A 24,363-nucleotide genomic window follows, 5' to 3' on the forward strand; every position below is an offset into this window, starting at 1 on the left:
ACTTAAATTTCCAGAAGGCACTTGATATGGTGCTCCATCAAAGCTTAGTGTAGACATAAGAACTCATGGTATAAGAGTGGCATGGATAGAAGATTGGCTAGCTAACAGGAAATTTTTAAAAAGGGCACTCATGGGACATTTTGTAATTTGCAAGATTACGAGGTTCAATGCTGGGGCTGCAACATTGAGTCATAAGTTACTGAGATGAAAAGAACAAAGTGAGGATTGCTAAATGTGCTGTAAGTTGTGAAGGGAATATATATATATATAATCTGACAAATGGATGACAGTGTGGGAAGATGTGAAATTGTCCGTTTTAGTAGGAAGAATAAAAAAGGTGCATCTTATCTAAAAGCTGAGGAATTGCAAAGTTCTGAAATTCAATCGGTCAGGGAGTCTTAGTGCATGAACCACAAAGAGTTAGTGTGCAGATACAGCAAGTAATTAAGCCAACAGAATGTCATTCTTTCTTGAGAGAGAGGCTGAATACATATAGGGCATTGGTAAGATCACATCTGTAGTACTGGCATTGGTCTCCTTATTTAAGGGAGGATCTAATATGTTGGAAGCATTCCAGAGAAGCTTTACCACACTAATACTAATGATAATTGTCTTATGAAGAAATGTTGGACGGACTAGGTTTATATTTGCTAGACGAAAGTGAGGACTGCAGATGCTGGAGATCAGAGTCAAGAGTGTGTTGCTGGAAAAGCACAGCCGGTCAGGTAACATCCAAGGAGTAGGAGAGTCGACATTTCAAGTATGAGCTCTTCATTAGGAAGTATTTGCTAGAGTTTAGAACAGTAAAGAGGTTACTCATTTGAAACATATGCGATCCTGAGGAGTCTTTACAGGGTGATTGTGGAAATAAGATTTTCTCTTGTAGGAGATTCTAGATCGATCAGTCACTGTTTAAAAATAAGTGGTCACCGATGTAAGACGAAGATTAATTTGTTTTGTCAAAGAGGACCATTAGTCTTTGGGATGCTCTCTCGTGAAAAGTAGTGATTTAAAAGTCTTTTAATCTCTTTAGGCTGAAGTGGTTGGACTCTTGATAGTAAGGGGATGAAGTTTTGTCATCTGTGGGTAGATTATGAGCTAGTTGGATCAGCCATGATGTTTCTAAGTTGAAAAGTGTAGCGCTGGAAAAAGCACGGCAGGTCAGGCAGCATCCAAGCAGCAGGAGAATCAACGTTTTGGGCATAAGCTCTTCATCAGGAAGATGGAGGAGGAAGGGGGTTGAGAGATAAAGGGATGGGGGTGAGACTGGGGGTAGGTAGGTGGGATAGCAATAGGTGGATGCAGGAGAGAGGTGACTGTGATAGATCGATGGGGAGGGTGGAGCGGATAGGTGGGAAGGAAGATCAACAGGTAGGTCAGGTCAAGAGGGCAGTGCCGAGTTGGAGGGTTGGGTCTGGGGTGAGGTAGGGGGGTGGGGAGATTTGGAAACTGACGAAGTCACTGTTGATGCTGTGTGGTTGTAGGGTCCCGAGGTGGAAGATGAGGCTTCTTCCACTAGTTGGTGGGTGGCTTTGATTTGGCAGTGGAGGAGGACCAGGATTTGCATGCCCTTGGCAGAGTGTGAGGGGGAGTTGAAGTGGTTGACCACAGAGCGGTGGGATTGTTCAGCACTGCCCTCTTGACTGGAACGTCGCTCTGACTCTCCAGCATCTGCAGTCCTTACTTTCTCCTATGATCTTTCTAAGTGGCAAAGAAGGGTTGAGTGGCCGATTGGACTACTTTGCTCCTTTGTTATGTTTGACTGAATTTTATTAAGAATGATGCATGGTAGTTTATGAAATATTTTTCATTCCTCAATTCTTGTACGTAATATTGTGCCATAATTAAAGGAATTAGTTCTTTTTTTTTGTTTTATTTGAAAGATCAAAATATCAATATTTTAAAGCCAAAATCAAAAGAATAATAATGTCATTATCTGACCCTAATCACGCAGGAATCAAAATTCCACGAATAGTACACCATTCGGATATCACCATTTACTTACAGATATGTCACTTAGTGAATTAGGAGTTGGCATTTGCATCTCTTTTTAAATTGGAGCAATGCAAATTATGTGACCAATACCCTACATCCAAGTAACATCTGAAAAACATCTGGCTAATGTACAAATGTCATTGTTGATGTCTCTTTATATTTTTATATGTGAAACTGGGATTTGAGGTTTGTCCTCATGTCCCTGTAAACTGTTTGAATGGTAGGGTTTGGGGCCTGGCTTTGCTGCTCCTCTCCCTTGTAAAATTGCTGTCTCTTGTATGCAGCTGTAAATGTAACTGTTTGTTGTCAACTGTTTTTGTAATTTGTTTGTGGTGCAGCTGGTGCAGAAATTGAGGTAAAAACAATGACTGCAGATGCTGGAAACCAGATTCTGGATTAGTGGTGCTGGAAGAGCACAGCAGTTCAGGCAGCATCCAAGGAGCTTCGAAATCGGGGTTTCGGGCAAAAGCCCTTCATCAGGAACTAGTGCAGAAATTGAACCTACACTGTTGCCATCACTCTGCACCACAAACTAACGATCTAGTCAACTGAGTTAACCAGTCAGTGTTCCCTTTAATAAACAAATGGTGCACACTGGAAGCATGCTGAAAGTGCTATAGTTGTTTGCAGATTAATAAATTATCACTTTGTTGCAACAAGTTTATACTCTGATTTTTTTCTTTCCCCAGGAGAAAGATGCAGACAGTTTGCAAATGAGCCTTGCCAGTTTAAGTACAGATAATCCATTTATCTTCAATCTCAACATTTCTGAACTCAGCAATAAGGACCACATCTTGCAGTTTGTTCCAGCTATTTCTACCTTGACAAATCATGTACGTTACTTGATTGACCTTGGCAATGAAAAAGGTCTCTTCAAAATTAACCAAAAGGATGGTATAAGCTATCTACATCTGACCAAGAAGAAGCCACTTCCCGGAGCCTACTCATTAGAAATAAGCAGTGTGCCCCTCTTTAAAAAGAAGGAACTTGATCGTCTTGAAGATAAGCATGATAAAGACTACCTCACTGGTGAACTTGGTGGAATCCTCCAAATGAAAATTCAGATTGTGCTTCATTAATACTGAAAAAGAAGATCACACTGCTTCAGCCAAAAGACGGACTCTTCTATTGCCAAACAGATTCTACATATCATGGATACAATCTCTTATTAATTGTAATATGACTGAGCACTGCTTACATCTAATGTTAGAAAAGTCAGGATGCATACCATAGCTCGAAACCACTTACTCAGGCTTTGTATAAATGCAGCGCTGCTATTTCAGTAAGACTAGCTTTAGATGTTGTATAATGATATGTTGAATCTTGAAAAACACAGATATGAACGTTCCAATCCATTTGTTGGACCACTGATGCTAAGAATTTCCACTGATTTTTAGCAGAGCAATAACATCATTCTCTGCATTGAAAGACATTTCTTTTATTGATCTTTTAAGTTTTACTTTTCAAGTTACGTTTCACTAGAACAAACATTTATATATGTACCTGGTGCTAGTAACATGTCAACCTAGATTGTGACTGCACTGTAATATTTTACAAACTTGGTAGCCAAAAATGCAATTACTCAGTCTAAGTATTACCAGATTGTTTGTTCCATTACTTAACAAAGAACCAAAGTTAGTCCAGTAGCTTAACTCAGTTATGCATTTTTCACTCATGTAAATTAAGTGTGTGTATACTGCAACCATGCTACTTTTTAATCATGGAAAATTTTGTATACCAGATTTCTCTTGTGTGTGTATGTGTGTGTGTATGTGTGCGCGTGCATGAATGTTTTCATTTCAACCCTGAGTGAGGGTGTTGCAATGGTGCTTTCAGAACAACTATTTCTAAAAATTAGATGCAATATCCCTCTGTGAATAATAATATACGTATTGAGGACTTAATGAACAGGAACAAATCAGGTCATAGGATTTATAGCATTCTCAAAAGCAAGACAATCAAACTGTCAAACACAGCCTCATGTAAACCAACATATAACTGTACCAATATTTTTATGCAGTTCACCATCAACAAATGTTTAGATCTTCATTGTCAGTAATTCCACAATAAAACAGTATTTTCAGTTTTAATACTAACCGTGTTAACTGTTATGATTCCTTTCTGACAAGGACCAATTTCCCTGTCTCTATTGCAGTTGTGCCTGACACGCTTTCCTGCCTGTCAAGTATCTTTGAGAATGTAATTGAGCTTATGTGACTTTCAGAAATTAAATGTTCACAAACTAAAATGTCTGCATGGGAAAAAGCTGGAATGGAATTCCAAAAGTTCAAAAAACAGGACTGACACTGGCATAGATATGGCTACCATGTTTATTGTTTCTTTGAATCTATAATGTGAATTTAATGCACCCTTGGCTTGTGCAGAAAATAAATCCTCTCCAACAGTATAAAATACGCACTTTAACCAGAAGAAATATTTGGAAAGATTTCTTGTGTTTCTAATAAAATCCTATCTGTTAATAACGTAGTAATTACAATTTTATTAGAAATCTTCATCTTAATAGATCTTCCTACTAATTAGGATGCTAGTAACTAAAATCGAGCAGAAGAAATAATTTCCCGTTGAGTCTTTAGAATTGCCATTGATGTACATATTGGAATTTAAAACATAATCCTCTTGTTTATGATGTGTCATTTCCAACATTGACTTCTCAATAGTATGAGCACTTATGCCTCATAGTGGTACATAGACAATAGAACATAGAATATTCCAGCGCAACACAGGCCCTTCGGCCCTCAATGTAGCGCCAACCTGTGAAACCAATCTAAAGCCCACCTAACATACACTATTCCATTATCATCCATATGATCCAATGATCATTTAAATTCCCTTAAATTTGGCGAGTCTACTACTGTTGCAGGCATTGCGTTCCATGCCCCTACTACTCTATGAGTAAAGAAACGATCTCTGTCCTATATCTATCACCGCTCAATTTAAAGCTCTATCCCCTCATGCTAGCCATCACCATCCGAGGAAAAAATGGTCTCTCATTGTCTACCCTATCTAACCCTCTCATTGTCTACCCTATCTAACCCTCTGATTATCTTGTATGTTTCAATTAAGTCACCTCTCAACCCTCTTCTTTCTAACAAAAACAGCCTCAAGTCCCTCAGCCTTTCCTCAAAAGACCTAACCTCCATACCAGGCAATATCCTAGTAAATCTCCTCCGTACCCTTTCCAAAGCTTCCACATCCTTCCTAAATCTAGTGACCAGAACTATATACAATACTCCAAGTGCAGCCGCACCAGAGATTTGTACAGCTGCAGCATGATCTCATGGCCCTGAAACTCAATTCCTCTACCAATAAAAGGTAACATACCGTATGTCTTCTTAACAAACATATCAACCTCGGTGGAGAAAGTGAGGACTGCAGATGCTGGAGATCAGAGCTGAAAATGTGTTGCTGGAAAAGCGCAGCAGGTCAGGCAGCATCCAGGGAACAGGAGAATCGACGTTTCGGGCATAAGGAGGTCTTCGTTCCTGAAGAAGGGCTTATGCCCGAAACGTCGATTCTCCTGTTCCCTGGATGCTGCCTGACCTGCTGCGCTTTTCCAGCAACACATTTTCATATCAACCTCAGTGGCAACTTTCAGGGATCTATGTACGTGACACTGAGATCTCTCTGTTCATCTACACTACCAAGAATCTTACCATACCCCAGTGCTCTGCATTCCTGTTACCCCTTCCAAAGTGAATCACCTCATACTTTTCCGCATTAATCTCCATTTGTCACCTCTCAGCCCAGCTCTACAGCTTTTCCATGTCTCTGTGTAACCTACAACATCTTTCGGGCACTATGCACAACTCTTCCAACCTTAGTGTCATCTGCAAATTTACTAACCCATCCATCTATGCCCTCATCCACGTCATTTATAAAAATGACAAACAGCAGTGGCCCCAAAACAGATCCTTGCGGTACACCTCTAGTACTGAATTCCAGGATTAACATTTCCCATCAACCACCACTCTCTGTCTTCTTTCAGCCAGCCAATCTTTTAACCAAACTGCTAGATCATCCTCAATCCCATGCCTCCGTATTTTATGCAATAGCCTATCATAGGGAGCCTTATCAAATGCCTTACTGAAATTCATATACACCACATTAACCGCTTTACCCTCATCCACCTGTTTGATCACCTTCTCAAAGAACTCAATAAGGTTTGTGAGGCATGACCTACCTTCACAAAACCGTGTTGACTATCCCTAATCAACCTATTCCTTTCTAGATGATTATAAATCCTATTTCTTATAACCTTTTCCAACACTTTACCCACAACCGAAGTAAAGCTCACTGGTCTATAATTACCAGGGTTGTCTCTCCTCCCCTTCTTGAACACGGGAACAACATTTGCTATCCTCCAGTCTTCTGGGACTATTCCTGTAGACAAAACGACAATATAAAGATCAAAGCCAATCTCCTCCCTGGCTTCCCAGAGAATCCCAGGATAAATCCCCTCCAGCCCAGGGGATTTATCAATCTCCACACTTTCCAGAATTGCTAACAGCTCCTCTTTGTGAACCTTAATCCCAACTAGTCTAGTCGCCTGAATCTCAGTGTTCTCTTCGACAACATTGTCTTTTTCCAGTGTGAATACTGACGAAAAATATTCATTTAGCACTACCCCTGCCCTAATCTTTCTGTAGTCATTCTTTTATTCCTGATATACCTAATTACCATATATGGTATTCTATACAGATTAGGTACACAGTCATTTGTGATCACCATTCCTACATATTCCCTCATATTTGGGTATACATTTTGACAGTAGACAAAAGCAGTTTATGTACTGTATAATGTACTTAATATGCTAAAATATGCCAAGGTGCTTTCTAGCTTTATCAACCAAAATTTGACAGTGAGCTACATTAATATTGTTATAAATAGTAACAAACACGTAGATAATAAGGAGCAATTTAAATAAGACGATGATAGGTCATGACCAAAGATGTTTGAGGAAGAAAATACAGAGCATTTGATTATTCTCATATATTCACTGTGAATTTATGTGAATGCAATCAGTTGTTACAACTGAGGTCTGTCTATGCATTATGTTTACTCATAGTGGTCTTCTGTTCAGTTTAAGCAACACTTTGTCTCAATCTATTTTGTAGTGCTTATTTTACATTAACTATATAAGTTCTGTATTACCCTTCATATTCTGAATAGTACAGTACTGCATTTATCAGCAAGCAGTTATTTATTTTTAATATATGAAGCTCGGATAAGTATATTGATGAAGAGAACTGAGTTTTGAGATTTGTAACTCAGGTTGAGGTTCTGGATGTAGATTTGTTCACTGAGCTGGAAGGTTCGTTTTCAGTTTGTTTCGTCAGCATACGAGGTAACATCTTCAGTGAACCTCGGGATGAAGCACTGGTGGTGTAGTCTGCTTTCTATTTATATGTTTGAGCTTCCTAGGTTTGGTGATGTCATTTCCTGTGGCATCGTCATTTCCTTTTTTTACTCGGGGGTGGTAAATGAGATCCAAGTCAATATGTTTGTTGATAGAGTTACGGTTGGAATGCCATGCTTCTAGGAATTCTCGTGCATGTCTCTGTTTGCCTTGTCCTAGGATGCATAGGTTGTCCCAGTCAAAGTGTGTCCTTCCTTGTCCGTATGTAAGAATACAAGTGAGAGTGGGTCATATCGTTCTACATTTTGTCCAATGTAGGACAAACAGTCAGAAAACTAGCCACCAGGATATATGAACATCAACCAGCCACACAACGACCCACTCTGACTAGTATCCTTACATACGGATGAGGAAGGACACCACTTCGACTGGGACAACACTGGGACAAGCCAAACAGAGACACGCACGAGAATTCCGAGAAGCATGGCATTCCAACCAGAACTCTATCAACATTGACTTGGATCCCATTTACCACCCCCGAGAAAAAGGAACAGGAAGTGATGTCACAATGGGAAATGATATCACCGACCCTAGGAAACTCACACATATAAATAGAAAGCGGGCTACATCACCAGTGCTTCATTTGGAGGCTCACTGAAGATGTTACTTAGTATGCTCACGAAATGTCTGGAAATGAACCTTCTAGCTCAACAAGCTATATCAATGAAGAGAATCATTTTACCACCATACATTGTGACCTTTTTATTGCGGTAAGTCACTGAAGGTTTATGTGCACGTTGATCAATTATATGCAAACTCAAAGTCAAAAGCAGTAGGGAAAAAAATACATTATTGTCTAATTTTGAAAAGGTTAAATAACCTTATCACTTTGATTGGGGAATAGGTTTCAGTTATAGTTCTGCATAACATAGTTTGTGTTATAAAGATTGTTGATTTGCGTCCCTATTCTGTATGAGTTTGGCTCATATATTAACTGGGACAAAGTGAGGACTGCCAGATGCTGGAGATCAGAGTCAAAATTTGTGGCACTGGAAATGCACAGCAGGTCAGGCAGCATCTGAGGAGCAGGAGAATCGATGATTTGAGCATAAGCCCTTCATCAGGAATGTGGGGGAGGGGGAGAAGGTGGCTGAGAAATAAATAGGGGGGGAAGGTAGCTGGGAATGCAATAGGTTGGTGCGGGGGGGGTTGATAGTGATAGGTCAGAGCGGAAGGTGGAGCAGATGGTTTGGAAGGAAAATGGACAGATAGGACAGTTCAAGAGGGTTGCACCTGGCAGCTTAATGTTCCAGCATACAAATGCTGCAGGAAAGGGAGGCAAGAGAGGAAGGGGAGTGGTGTTTTTGATAAGGGAATAGCCTTACAGCTGTACGGAGGGAGGTTATTCCCTGAAATACATCCAGGGAAACTAAGAAATAAGAAAGGAATGATCACCTTATTGGGATTGTATTATAGACCCCCTAATAGTCAGAGAGAACTTGAGAAACAAATTTGTAAGGAGATCTCCGTTATCTGTAAGAATAATAGGGTGGTTATGATAGAAGATTTTAACTTTCCTAACATTGACTGGGACTTCTGTAGTGTTAAGGGTTTAGATGGAGAGGAATTTGGTACAAGGCAATTTTCTGATTCAGTATATGGATGTACCTACTAGAGAAGGTGCAAAACTTGACCTACTCTTGGGAAATAAGGCAGGGCAGGTGACTGAGGTATCAGTGGCGACACTTTGGGGCCAGCAATCATAATTCTAGTAGTTTTAAAATAGTTATGGAAAAGGTTAGACCAGATCTAAAAGTTGAGAAAGGCCTATTTTGATGGTATTTGGCAAGAACTTCCAAAAGCTGATTGGGGGCAAATGTTCACAGATAAAGGGATGGCTGGAAAATGGGGAGCCTTCAGAAATGAGATAATGAGAGTCCAGAGAAAGGACTAGCCAGGGAAGTATACACTGGTGAGCCTGACATCGGTGGTGGGCTAGTTGTTGGAGAGAATGCTGAGGGATAGGATGTACATGTATTTGGAAACGCAAGGACTGATTAGGGATAGCCAACATGGTTTTGTGCGTGGGAAACCATGTCTCACAAATTTGATTAAGTTTTTTGAAGAAGTAACAAAGAGGATTCATGAAGGCAGAGCAGTAGATATGATCTATATGGACTTCAGTAAGGCATTCAACAAGGTTCCCCATGGGAGACTGATTAGTAAGGTTGGATCTCATGGGATACAGGGAGAACTAGCCATTTGGATGCACAACTGGCTCAAGGTTGAAGACAGAGGATGATGGTGGAGGGTTGTTTTTCAGACTGGAGGCCTGAGACCAGTGGAGTGCCACAAGGATCGGTGCTGAGTCCACTACCTTTCATCATTTATATAAATGATTTGGATGTGAGCATAAGAGGTATAGTTAGTAAGTTTGCAGGTGACACCAAAATTGGAGGTGTAGTGGACAGCGAAGAGGGTTACCTCAGATTACAATGAGATCTTGATCAGATGGGCCAATGGGCTGAGAAGTGGCAGATGGAGTTTAATTCAGATAAATGTGAGGTGCTGCATTTTGGGAAAGCAATCTTAGCAAGACTTATACACTTAATGGTAAGGTCCTAGGGAGTGTTGCTAAACAAAGAGACCTTGGAGTGCAGGTTCATAGCTCCATGAAAGTCGATAGGATAGTGAAGAAGGCGTTTGGTATGCTTTCCTTTATTGGTCCGAGTATTGAGTACAGGAGTTGGGAGGTCATGTTGTGGCTGTACAGGATATTGGTTAGGCCACTGTTGGAATATTGCATGCAATTCTGGTCTCCTTCCTATCGGAAAGATGTTGTGAAACTTGAAAGGATTCAGAAAAGATTCACAAGGATGTTGCCAGGCTTGGAGGATTTGAGCTATAGGGAGAGGCTGAATAGACTGGGGCTGTTCTCCCTGGAGCGTTGAAGGCTGAGGGGTAACCTTATAGAGGTTTATAAAATCATGAGGTGCATGGATAGGATAAATAGACAAAGTCTTTTTCCTGGAGTGGGGGAGCCCAGAACAAGAGGGTATAGGTTTAGGGTGAGGGGAAAAATTTAAAAGGGACCCAAGAAGCAACTTTTTCACACAGAAGGTGGTGCATGTATGGAATGAGCTGCAAGGGGAAGTGGTGGAGGCTGGTACAATTACAATATTTCAAAGGCATTTGGATGGGTATATGAATAGGAAAGATTTAGAGGGTTAGGGGCCAAATTCTGGGACTTTAGGATATCTGCTCAGCATGGACGAGTTGGACCGAAGGGTCTGTTTCTGTGCTGTACATCTCTATGATTCTATGACACAGTTCAAATTGAAAATGAACAAGCATACAGAAAATTACAGAGTGCCTTACCACTCCAAGTTATGCATGCATGCAGCATGGATCACAGCTGTGATGTTTTAACTGAATATGTTTAATTACTTGAAAATGAGAGTTTGGATTTTAAATGTGTACTTGAGGCACAGTTTATTTTAGGACCAGTTTCTGAGTGTTGCTTTAGTTGTTTTAGTATTCCTTTCTGTACTTTTCCTTTAAGTACAATGAGCCACAATAAGTACAAGTGTATAGATTCTGCTTGGTTACTGATGTCCACTTCACATTAAATACCCATCAGAATAAAATAAGTTGTTAATGAAAGTAAAGATTATTACTTGATTTACAAAGTTAACAGCTCTATCCTAAAACAGTATGAAGTGTGCAATACTCTCTAATAAGTGTTGAATGCCTGTTTTGATTCATTCATAGGATGTGGGCATCACTGGTTAGGCCAGTATTTAATACCCATCCCTAAGAGTAAACCAAATTGCTGTGGATCTGGAATCTTAGACCAGGTAAGGACAGCAAATTTTCTTCCCCATAGGACATCATTGAAGGATATAGCTTTTTGCAACAATCGACAGTAAGGTTGTCATTAGACTAGCTGTTTTTTATAACAGAATTTTATTGAATGCAGATTTCACTATCTGCCATGGTGCAATATGCACCTAATTCCCCAAGATTAGAGTGGTGCTGGAAAAGCACAGCAGGTCAGACAGTGTCCGAGGAGCAGGAAAATCAACGTTTCCGGCAAAAGCCCTTCATCAGGAATGAAGGTTTGACAATCAGTTCACTTACTGACACAATAACCACATTTTAAAGGTAATTTATTGACCTTGAACTGTTTTGGGCCCCCTGGAGGATAGATAAGTGCTATGTAAGTGTAGGGTTTGTTCTTCTCAATTCATAAGGGAGATCTAACACTTTATCTTCAGTCCTTCCATCCTTTTCTGTAAAAGGAATTAATTTTAGCACTTAAGAAAGTGTTGGATGAAGTAATTCATGAGGATTTCACTCCTGATCTCAGTTGGACTACTGCACCGAAAATGGCAACCTTTGACTGATAAAAATCGCAATAATGAGGATTTGAAGTCAATAGTGCACAAAATGTCTTGAGCATATTTTAATATATTTGTGCCTATGTTCTTAAGGTAACTTATTAATGGATGATGCAGAATAATAAGACAAATAGCATGAAATGTTTTCACTCTGGGTGACTCTTTACATAGAAATTAAACAGCGAGAGAAGTTAAATGTATTTAATTTGCTGAAATCACTCATTTTCTGCTACTTGAAAATAATTGCTTTTGCATCTAATGAATAGGAATCCATGAATACAATATATGAGACTATAAATCATACTATCGATCCACACTCTCAAGCAAAAAGAAAATTACGTTATTGATGCAATAAAAGAAATAGAAGAAACATTACTAATTATGGACAAGAACAGTAAAGTCAAATGTTCGTCATATCAAAAAGTGAGAAAAGCAAATCATCCGGGAACATTTTATTTCCAAATGTATACATTTATTAAATAAACATAGGACTTAGGAGTAGGAGTAAGCCATATGACTCCTCAAGCCTACTCTGTCAATTAATAAGGTCATGGCTGATCTGATTATTATCTCAGCCCCATACCTACCTCCAATTACCATCCGCTCTGCTTATCAAAGACCTTGTCACATTTGTGTTTTAAAGGGGGTCTTTATGGTCTTTATGGTATGCTAACAGTAAAAAACATTTACATGAAAGATGCACTGATTTTCATAAAAACATACTTTACACAAGTTCATTTTGGTCATGGTATTTAGTTTCATTCATATTTGCTCTTGACAATGCATTGCTATAACATTGAACTCCAACTAAATCATCTTAGATTTTTGTCAGAATTTCACCAAAAAAAAAATCTGAGTTGTGGATCATATAAATAAGCCCCTTCAGAGTTGTTGGGTATGTACATTTTGAATGTTCGTAGAGCCAACGCAAGGTCAGTGTGTTTTTCTCAACCATCAAATACTTGTGTTGACAAAAGTGTAGTTTTTGACAAAGATAACTATATGGCCATTGAATCACAATATCGTAATCATAGAGTAAACTTGCATCAATGGCCAGTTTGTAAGGCTTCTCATAATCAAAGATACTCTGACGTTCTTTTGTTCATTCAAATTTCTTGCTTTTCTTTAATAAATTTGTCAAAGGAGCCTCTACTATGTTGACATTTGAAACAACTTCCAGTAAAATCCACGCATGCCAATATATCACAAAATTTGATGTTTTGTCTTAGGCGCAAGGAAATCCAGATAGCCTTTATTGTTGATTCTCTCGGTACTGTTTACCCTTATTCCTCCATAAGGCCCAAATAAGTCACCTTGCTTTAGCAAATTCAGTTTTAGTCAGATTTATGACCAAAATGGTTCTTTGTAGCCAATGAAATAGTTTGGTCAAGTGGTGCTAATGTTGTGTTGAATTTTGGATGAAGGCAAGCAAGTCATTAATGTAAACAACGTAATCCTTCAATTACTTTGTTGATAAATAATTGAAACATTGATGCTGCATTTTTCATTCTAAGTGGCATGACTTTAAGTTGACAAATGCCATCTGGTGTTACAAAAGTTGATACATTTATGGCCATGTCAGTCAGTGGAATTTACCAATATCCTTTTAATAAAACTTTTTTTTTTTGATAAATCATGCCTGTCCAATTCTCTCGATACAATCTTCCAGTTGTGAAATAGGTTAGAAATCCACTTTTGTTACTGCATTGACATTGCCATAACCAGAGGAGAGTCTGTGTGACCCAACTGATTTTGGAATGAAATGTAAGCTCTAGCGACTATGACTTAGTTCATAGTGAACTTACATTAGCTCAAGTTAGGGAATAATTTATCGGTATTGTGTCAGCAAGTATGTTGCTTTATGAGTAAAGCATTCTCTATGCTAACATGCATCAAAGATTTTTTTCTGACTTACTCACGCAGATCAATTCATGAGTCTTTTTTCTCGGATTAGATTCCCTACTGTATGGAAACAGGCCTTCCAGCCCAACAAACCCAAACCAACCCTCTGAAGAGTAACCCACCCAGACCCATTCCCCTACATTTACCCCTGACTAATGCACCTAACACTATGACAATTTAGCATGGCCAATTCACCTGTCCCACACATCTTTGTGGGAGGAAACCGGAGCACCTGAAGGAAACCTACGCAGACACAGGGAGAATGTGCAAACTCCACACAGACAATCGCCTGAGTCAGGAATCAAACCCGGGTCCCTGGCGCTGTGAGCAGCAGTACTAACCACTGAGCCACCATGTCGCCCCTAAAGAACTTCCCTCCAAGAGAGACTGGATTTTGAGTCTTTATCCCGCAGTCAGTGTAGAACTCCCTCCCGAACACACACACACACACACAGTCAATCCCAGAGTGTCTCACTGTACCGCTCTGCCTGACTTTTAAGTGTATAGCTTTTGAAAGAAATGTGATAGTTTTGTCGAAGCAAGTATAATTTTCCATCTAACTTTTTAGCACACTATTATCCAGTCTGCTGTGGAAATTTTGAGTTTTCAGTTTCTGATCAATTTTCCAATCATTCTGATATTTTTATTTCACACCTTATTTCTTTCACTGCTGTGTGCACATTTTTTCCCCCGACTCCCCTCCCTGTCATAGTACCTCCTGGTCAGGCAATCTTTGCTGTTACTGGTCCCCCAGCAACAACAATAATACCTTGTCTCCTGTAACAAACTCTCAAACTTTGGCCTTTTTTTCATCTGCTGTAACTTCCATTGTTTCTAGAGCACACTTTAGTTGTATTTTAAGCCAACTTGCTTGCTTTGGTCCATTTCTTTTGAACACTAGGTACATAAGTCAGAATCGTAGTTTCTGAGCATTAGTTTATAAGTTTATGTGTCATGAGTTTAAGGGATCCTCACACATTATATCCCTATCTCAGTTCAAAAGGATTCTTGTAGATTCATTAGGAGCATTTCTAATTGTAAACGGTAACAAGGGAATTCCTTTACTCCAACTTCACTGACAATTTCTAACCTTTGATTAATCAAAGTATGATGGCATCTTTGTAATACTGCTTGAGACCCTGGATGGTAAGTTGAAAATTTAATTTTTTTTATTCCAAAATTATTCATTATTTCTTTTAATATTTGTGACACAAACTTTGAAACTTTATCTTGTGTTTCTTTCGGTAATCCATATCTTGTGAAAAATTGAACTTACTTTTTCATAACCATTTTTGTTATATTTTTCCAAAAAAAAATCTTTTAGGAAGTCTTTTTGAAACTTCTGTAACTGTCAAAAGATACTGACTCCCTTTTCCTGGTTTTATGTAGAGGTCCTATGCAACCTATAAGAACCTGGCAAAACAGTTCTTCAAGAGGTGTTGTAGAAACTAAATTTAAGGGATTGATTGATGGTTGGGGTTTGCCTGCTACCTGACATATGTGGAGAAAGTGAGGACTGCAGATGCTGGAGATCAGAGCTGAAAAATGTGTTGCTGGAAAAGCACAGCAGGAATCCTGAAGAAGGGCTTATGCCCGAAACGTCGATTCTCCTGCTCCTTGGATGCTGCCTGACCTGCTGCGTTTTTCCAGCAACACACCTGACATATGTGGCATGTCTGGCAAAACAATCACCAAATATTCATGTAGTTCTGGCCAGTAAAAATGGTTTCATATTTTAGCCTGTGTTTTTGTAATACCTTAGTGACCCGCCTTTGGATTTTGTGAACGTTTGGACTGTTTGCTGACTCTACTGTTATTATGACTCAATTTCCAAATGCATTGTTTGGTATAATTCCCTCAACTGACGTGTTACATTTCTATTATAGATGATGAGCTGGAATTATCAGCTTCAATCTCTTTACCTCCAGTTATTATTTCTGTTTTAGTTGTTTCAGATAATTATCTCCTTTATCATAGACACTTTTTAGCTGCCCTGAAATCTCAATAGAGTCAGGAAACAATCCAAACGTTCTTCCAGTATCAGTTCCTTTTTACTTCTATACACCACCCTGGAAGAAGCCAATACTTTGGATTCAGTCAGATTATTCCCAAGCAAAACCAGTTCTTTCTATAGGCATTTGTTGCATTCTTTTACTAAGTCATTCTTTAATCCGATGCAGTATAATGGGACTGGTTTGCAACCTTCAAATATATTAACAATTAATATCTTGTCCTTCATTCACCTTTCTACCATCATCTAGCATCAGCAACGGACTTAGTCCAGTGCCTCCCAATATTTTTATTAGTTTACCTCCTTGATTCAAAGAATAAGGAATAAGGATATGAAATATTCAGAGCCTCCAGTAGTCTGATCCTTTTCATTTGTGTTTGAGAAATGTAACAGCCATGATTAAATGGTGGAGCAGCCTAATTCTACTCCTGTATCTTATGGTCTTATAAATAATTCAGGAAGAATTTTTTTTGAGTGCACTATGTCATCTCTCCCTCCCAAGTAGATTCCAAGACGGCATGTTCCGATTGTAACAAAACTTCAGTTTTATTATCCGTTTCCTTTCCCAATAACAACTTTTCTGGGGATTCCTCATGTGTTCTTATTTTTGGAATTGGCTTCCCATTATAGCTTCCAGCAATTGGCTTTTGTATGTCCTGTCTTTCTTATTATTCATTCGTGGAATATGAGCATCACTCACTGCCTTCTTGAATCACTGCAGTCCCCATGCTGTGGGTTGACCCACAATGCCATTCAGGCGGGAATTCCAGGATGTTGACCCAGCAACAGTGAAGTCAGGATTTCCAAATCAGAATGGTGAGTGGCTTGGAGGGGAACTTGCAGCTGGTGATGTTCTCCTGTATTGATTCCCTTGTCCTCCCAGATGGAAGTGGCCATGGGTTTGGAAGGTGCTGTATGAGGATCTTTAGTGAATTTCTGCAGTGCACCTTGTAGTTAATACACACTACTGCTACTGAGCATTGGGGGTGGAGGGAGTGGATGTTTGTCCATGTGGTGCCAATCAATGGGCTATTTTGTCTTGGATGATGTCAAGCTTCTTGAATGTTGTTGGAACTGCATCCATCCAGGCAATTGGGAGTATTCCATCACACTTCTGACTTGTGCCTTGTAAATTGTGGACAGGCTTTGGGGAAACAGGAGGTGAGTTACTACTGCAGTATTCCTAATCTCTGACCTGCTGTTGTAGCCACTGTGTTTATGTGGTGTGTCCAGTTGAGTTGTTGGTCAATAGATGTTGATTGTGGGGATTCTTAGTACAATGAAAGTATGTTATTTTCATTATATTGCTGTTAAGTTTGGGTCTTTCCTCTTTATTATTTTGGAATCTTTCTAATATCTTTTCCTCCTCAGATTTTTTTATTCCTCCGATTTCCTTGTGGATCATTATATGACTGTTGTTTAAAACGACTTACTATGTGAGCTATCATGATGTCTGTGAGAGCTGCTGTTTTTCAATTCTTTGAAAATTGACACTCACCTAAAGACGTGGAATCTTCCCAGCCCTGAAATGACATGACCCATGTCCTGAAAGTTGATAAAATCAGGTTAGATTTTCAGCAAGGACTTTCTCTATGTTGAAGGCAAAACTGATCAAGTTTTGAATGACAATTCATGGTTCACACTACAACATGGAAAAAAGCATCTCAGCATAGATTGTCACTTATTAACAGCCTCATTATTACTTAATGTCAAGTTGTGAATTCACAACTTCCCATTCTCCCTCCTGTCGGGGATAAACTAAAGGCTAAGTATGAAAGATAGAGCAATTACCTGGTAACTCCATGTTGCAGTTTACTCCACCAGGCCTCCATTTTGGACACTCAGCACCAACATTTCAGGGTGCACTCCAGTGACGACTTACACCTTCACATCCATGGACCTTGGCATTCGCCACCTGCCAGCTTCACCACATTATCATGGTACATCTCTGATCCACTCAAAGCTAGGCAGATTGTCAGTCAAGAGGACGGGCATGTTACTTTATGCCACCTTACCACTCCAAACTCACAACTGCATTATGTGCCACCTGCATACATGCCAAGTGGACTGCATGTGTATCAACCACAAGCATGTGACACAGTCAAAAGGTGACACATTCCTTACTAAAGTCAAGAGTGATATCCATCATGCAAATGGTAGAATCATAGAAGTTTGCATACAGAAGAAGGCCAGTCAACCCATCATATCTATACCAGCTCCAGAAAAAGCTACCCAGCTAGTCGCACTCTCAAGCTCTATGTCTGCAACCTTCTGACTTCATTCCTTTGAAATATATATTTAGTTCTATTTGAAACCTCCTATGGAATCCACCATGATTACTCTCCCAAGCAGCACATTCCAAATCCTTGACAATTCTCTGAGTAAAGAAGTTTCTCCTCATCTCACTCCAGTTCTCTTGTTGACATCTTGAAGTTGTGACGCCTAGTTACTGACATATCAACCAGTGGAAATAGAATATCCTTCTTCACCCTGTCAAAATTCTTCATAATTTTTAACACTTCATTAAGTGTTCACCTTCTCTGCTCCAAGCAAAACAAGCCCAATCTCTCTAATTTTCCATGATTGTCACAGAAAGTCAAGTCACAACAAAGTCAATCTGATATCAGTCTAGTTCCTTGGACATGGTCAGTCGATTGCTTGAAGTGGTCACAGTTAGGAATCCTCTCGTTGTAAGGATGAGAACCTAAATGTTGGGTGCTACACCACCAAATATAGCTCTTTCTGTCCTACAAGAGTTATAGTGATGTATGGCTTGGAAACAGACTCTTTGGTCAAGTTCGTCCAGATATCCTAACCTAATTTAGTCCCACCTGCCAGCACCTGGTCCATATCCCCCCAAACCCTTCCAATTCATATACCCATCAGATGGCTTTAAAATGTTGTAATTTTATCAGCGCCCACCATTTCCTCTGGCAGCTCATTCCATACACGCACCACCCTCTGTGAAAAGAAATTGCCCCTTCGGTTCCTTTTAAATTTTTCCCCACACCCTAAACCAATGCCCTCTGGTTCTGGTCTCCCTCACCCCAAGGAAAAGATTTTGTCTATTTAACCCGTTCCATGCCTATAAACCTCGATAAGATCACCCTTCAGCATCCAACACTCCAGGGAAAACAGCCCCAGCCTGTTCAGCCTCTCCCTATAGCTCAAATCCTCCAACCCTGGCTATATCCTTGTAAATCTTTTCTGAACCCTTTCACATTCACAACAGCCTTCCAACAGGAGCGAGACTAGAACTGCACGCAATATTCCAACAGTGTCCTGTACAACCGTAACATGACCTCCCAACTCCTGTACTCTGACCAAGAAAGGAAAGCATACCAAATGCCTTCTTCACTATCCTATCTACCTGCGACTCCACTTTCAAGGAACTATGAGCCTGCACTCCAAGGTCTCTTTGTTCAGCAACACTCCATAGGACCTTACCATTAAGTGTATAAGTCCTGCTTTGGTTTGCCTTTCCAAAATGCTGCACCTCACATTTATCAAAATAAACTCCATCTGCCACTCCTCAGCCATTGGCCCATCTGATCAAGATCCCATTGTACTCTGCGATAACCTTCTTCGCTGACAGTAAGTGTCATCTGCAAACTTACTAACTATACCTCCTACATTCACATCCAAATCATTATACAAATGACGAAAGGCAGTGCATCCAACACCGATCTTTGTGACACACTACTGATCACAGGCCTGCAGTCGAAAAACAACCCTCCACCACCCTCTGTCTTCTACTTCAAACCAGTTCTGTATCCAAATGGCTAGTTCTCCCTGTAATCCATGAGATCTAACCTTGCTAATCAGTCTCCCATGGGGAACCTTGTCGAATGCCTTACTGAAGTCCATATAGATCACATCTACTGCTCTGCCCTCATCAAACCTCTTCATTACTTCTTCAAAAAACTCAATCAAGTTTGTGAGACATGATTTCCCACGCACAAAGCCATGTTGACTATCCTTATCAGTCCTTGCCTTTCCAAATACATATACATCCTGTCCCTCAGGATTCCTTCCAGCAACTCACCCGCCATCAATGTCAGGCTCATCAGTCTATGGTTCCCTAGTTTTCCTTACCACCCTTCTTAAACAGTGGCACCATGTTTGCCAACCCCAGTCTTCCGGCACCTCACTTGTGACTATCGATGATGCAAATATCTCAGCAAGAGGCCCAGCAATCACTTCTCTAGCTTCCCACAGAGTTCTAAGGTATGCCTGATCAGGTCCTGGGGATTTATTCACTTTTCTATGCGTTTTAAGACATCCAGCACCTCATCCTCTGCAATATGAACATTTTTCAAGATGTCACCATCTATTTCCCCACAGTCTATATCTTCCATGTCCTTTTCCACAGTAAACACTGACGCAAAATACTCGTTTAGTATCTCCCCCATCTCCTGCAGCTCCACACTATGGCCGCCTTGCTGATCTTTGAGGGGCCCTATTCTCTCCCGAGTTACTCGTTTGTCCTTAATGTATTTATAAAAACCCTTTGGATTCTCCTTAACTCTACTTGCCAGAGCTATCTCATGTCCCCCTTTTTCCCTCCTGATTTCCCTCTTAAGTATACTCCTACGGCCTTTATACTCTTCTCAGCATTCACTCAATCTCTGCTGTCTATATCTGATATATGCTTTCTTTTTCTTAACCAAAACCTCAATTTCTCTAGTCATCCATCATTTCCTACACCTACCAGCCTTCCCTTTCATCCGATCAGAAATACTGTCTCTGGACTCTCATTATCTCATTTCTGAAGGCTTCCTATTTTCCAGCTGTCCATTCACCTGCGAACATCTGCACCCACTCAGCTTTTGAAAGTTCTTGCCTAATACCATCAAAATTGGCTTTCCTCCAATTTAGAACTTCAACTTTTAGATTTGGTCTATCTTTTTCCATCACTATTTTAAAACTAATAGAATTATGGTCGCTGGCCTCAAAATGCTTCCCCACTGACACATCAGTCACTTGCTCTGCCTTATTTCCCAAGAATAGTTTAAATTTTACACCTTCTCTAGTAGGTACATCCACATACTGAATCAGAAAATTTTCTTGTACACGGTAAACAAATTCCTCTCCATCTAAACCTGTAACACTATGGCAGTCCCAGTCTATGTTTGGGAAGTTAAAATCCCTTGTCATAACCACTCTACTATTTTTACAGATAACTGAAATTGCCTTACAAATTTGCTTTTCAATTTCCCGCTGACTATTGGAGGAGGTCTAGAATACAATCCCAATAAGGTGATCATCCCATTCTTATTTCTCAGTTCCACCCAAATAACTTTCCTGGATGTATTCCCAGGAGTATCCTCCCGAAGTACAGCTGTAATGCTATCCCTTATCAAAAACACCACTCTTGCTCCTCTTTTGCCTCCCTTTCAGTCCTTCCTGTAGCATTTTTAACCTGGAACATTAAATTGCCAGTCCTGTCCATCCCTGAGCCACGTTTCTGTAATTGCTAGTTCCATGTTCCTAACTATGCCCATAGTCCATCTACCTTCCCTGTTAGGCATCTTGCATTGTAATAAATGCCGTTTAATTTATCAGACCTACCTCGTTCTCCGCTTTGTCCCTGCCTGCCCTGACTGTTTGATTAGCTCCTTTTCCCAACTGTACCAGTCTCAGATTGATGTCTTTCCTCACTATCTTCCTGGGTCCCACCCCCCCCCCCCCTCCCCCCTCCCCCCCCACCTTACTAGTTTGAATTCTCCCAAGCAGCTCTAGCAAATCTCCCTGCCTGTACATTAATCCCCTTCCAATTCAGGTGCAATCCGTCCTACTTGTACAGGTCACTTCTACCCCAGAAGAGATTCCAATGATCCAAAAATGTGAACCCTTCTCCCCTGCTTCAGCTCCTCAGCCATGCATTCTTCTGCTCTATCCTCCTATTCCTGCCCTCACGAGCTTGTAGCACCGAGAGTAATCCAGACATTACTACTCTCGAGGATCTCCTTTTTAAATTCCTGCCTAACTCTCTATATTCTCCCTTCAGAATCTTATCCTTTTCCCTTCCTATGTCGTTAGTTGTAATGTGTACAATGACCTCTTGCTGGTCCCTCTCCCCCATGAGAACATTCTGCACCCTCTCTGAGATACCCTTGATCTTGGCACCAGGGACGCAAGCACCATTCTGATTTATTGCTGCTGGCTGCAGAAATGTCTGTCTGTGTCTCAGACTAGAGAGTCCTCTGTCACAATCATTCACCTGCAAGCCAATGTACCTCTCATTAATTAGAGCCGTTCTCGGTACCAGAAACTTGGCTGTTTGTGCTACACTCCCCTGAGAGTCCTCACCCCCTACCTGTTCCAAGACTGGGTACTTGTTTAAGATGGGGATAACACGACCTGCCTCCCTCACCTACCTTTCCTGGTAGTAACCCATCTACCTGACTGTATCTGCGGCTTTTCAACCTTCCTATAACTGCCATCCCCCTGGCTCCTGTAAATTCCTCAATGCCTCTAGCTGCCGCACCAACCAATCCATGCAATCTGCCAGGATCTGCAGCCACATTTCCTGCCAGGCATAACTATCAGTAACATTGAAACTCTCCCTAAACTCCCACATCCGACAGGTAGTGCACATCACTCTACTAAAGGCCATCTTCCCTGCTTCACAATCGACAGACCCAGAAAATACCTCATACTGCCATGAGCTCCTATCCTGAACAACAGCTTTTCTGATTAACATCTTATTGAATGCTTTCTGAAAATCCAAATACATCTACTAATTCCCCCCAATCAACTCTGCTTGCAATATTCTCAAAGAACTCTAGCAATTTTTTAAAAATGTATTCATTCATGGGACATGCTTGTTATATACAGGTGATAATGAGCTGCCTTCTTGAACTGCTGCAGTCCATGTGGTGCAGGTAGACCCACAATGCCCTTCGGAAGGGAATGTCAGGATTTTAACCCAGTGGCATGAAGGAATGGCTATATATTTCCAACTCAGGGTGGTGAGTGTCTTGGAGGGAGCTGGGAGTTGGTGGTGCTCCCAACATATTTGATGCCTTTGTCCTCCTAGATGGAAGTGGTCATAGGCTTGGAAGGTGCTGTCCAAGAATCTTTGGAGAATTTCTGCAGTGTATCTTGTAGATAGTACACGTTGCAGCTACTGAGTGTCAGTGATGGAGTGACTGAATGCTTGTGGATGTAGTGCCAATCATGCAGACTGCTTTGTCCTGAATGGTATCAAGCTTCTTGAATAATATTGGAGCTGAACCCATCCAGGCAAGTGGAGAGTATTCCATCACACTGTTGACTTGTGTCTTGTAGATGGACAAGCCTTGGGGAGCCAGGAGGTGAGTTATTTGTTACAGTATTCCTAGCCTCTGACCTGCTCTTGTAGCCACTGCTTATATGTGATTTGAGTTTCTGGTCACTGGTAACCACTTATATGTTCATGGTACAGGATACAGTGATGGTAATGCCATTGATGTCAAATGGCAGTGAATGGATTGTCCCTTATTGGTGATGGTTCTGTCAACATGCACATTAAAAGTGCCCATGACAATTGAGATGCTCTTTTTACATACCTTCGTTATTTCCTGATATATACTTTTCCTACAGTTATATAACACTTTGGGAACTACAGACAACTTCCACCATGAATCCTTTCCCTTACAATCATTACTTTCACTCAAACAGATTCCTCTTTAAGATCTTTTGCACTTACATCACTACTCACTACTGCACCGATACCTTACATTACGAACAATGTTACCCCACCTCCTTTTCCTTTCTCCATATATTTCTATTTATGCCATCAACTCATCTATCTCATTACAGATGCTGTGTGCATTGCGCATTCACATAAAGAGACTGACATTTTGACTCTATTATTACAGATTTGATTGTAGTTCCTGCTGCATCCTACTGTTTAAATTTTACCGTCCCTTCTTGTCACACTTACCCTCCACCTCTTCACCACGCTGTGTTGTCTAAATCTTCTGCTTTTTAAACTTCTCTATGATTGTATCCCATTCCACTAATTAGTTTAAAGCCCTACCTACAACTTTCGTTGGACAACAAAGATGGAACCCAGCTCAATGAAGCAGCTCTTGCTTTCCCAAGGACTGGTGCTGATTATCACAGCTCAGAACCCATTTCTCCCACACCATTCTCTGAGCTATGTATTTTCTTCTTTAATCTTATTTATCAAATGCCAATTAGCACATGGCTCAGGTAGTAACCCTTAGATCAGACCTGGGCACTTTACGGCCATATCCGGGCCTTTGGTCGTTCCTGTCCAGCCGGCATGAGGTCAATCTTAAACTAGAACATAAATGAAAAAGTATTTATACCATGCACACAATACAACTGTGTTGCTTTTGTTTTGAAAAGGAGGCTTTTTTTTATTTATGTATGGACGCACATGCGTGTGTATGTGCGTGCGTGAACAGCTAAAAGTGATGCTTGCTGGTTCGCCCTCAAAATGTCAGCTCACGACAAGACAAGTTATGTCATATCCCACAAAATCGCCAGAAACAGTAAACCATTTTCTGTTGGAGAGTTTATTAAGGAGTGCTTGTTGGACTCTGCAGAACTAATATGCCTGGAGAAAAAGGAGGCATTTGAGAATGTGCCCCTCTCCCGACGCACTGTAACGAGAAGGATTGGGGACATCGCAAGGAATCTGGAGCTTCAGCTGCAGTACAGAG

General features: G+C 40.5%; 1 protein-coding gene across 1 annotated transcript in view; it reads left to right on the plus strand.

Annotated features, from left to right (window-relative positions):
• Window positions 1-4,091, plus strand: part of LOC122542423 (fibrillin-1-like) — a 598,619-nt gene extending 594,528 nt beyond the window's left edge. The window contains exon 63 of the mRNA XM_043680114.1: window positions 2,685-4,091. Within this exon, the coding sequence (XP_043536049.1) occupies window positions 2,685-3,074 (390 nt within the window). The 3' untranslated portion in view covers window positions 3,075-4,091. The remainder of the gene's footprint in view (window positions 1-2,684) is intronic.
• Window positions 4,092-24,363: the final 20,272 nt, after the last annotated feature.

The sequence above is a fragment of the Chiloscyllium plagiosum genome, chromosome 40 (assembly GCF_004010195.1).
Source record: "Chiloscyllium plagiosum isolate BGI_BamShark_2017 chromosome 40, ASM401019v2, whole genome shotgun sequence".
NCBI lineage: Eukaryota > Metazoa > Chordata > Chondrichthyes > Orectolobiformes > Hemiscylliidae > Chiloscyllium > Chiloscyllium plagiosum.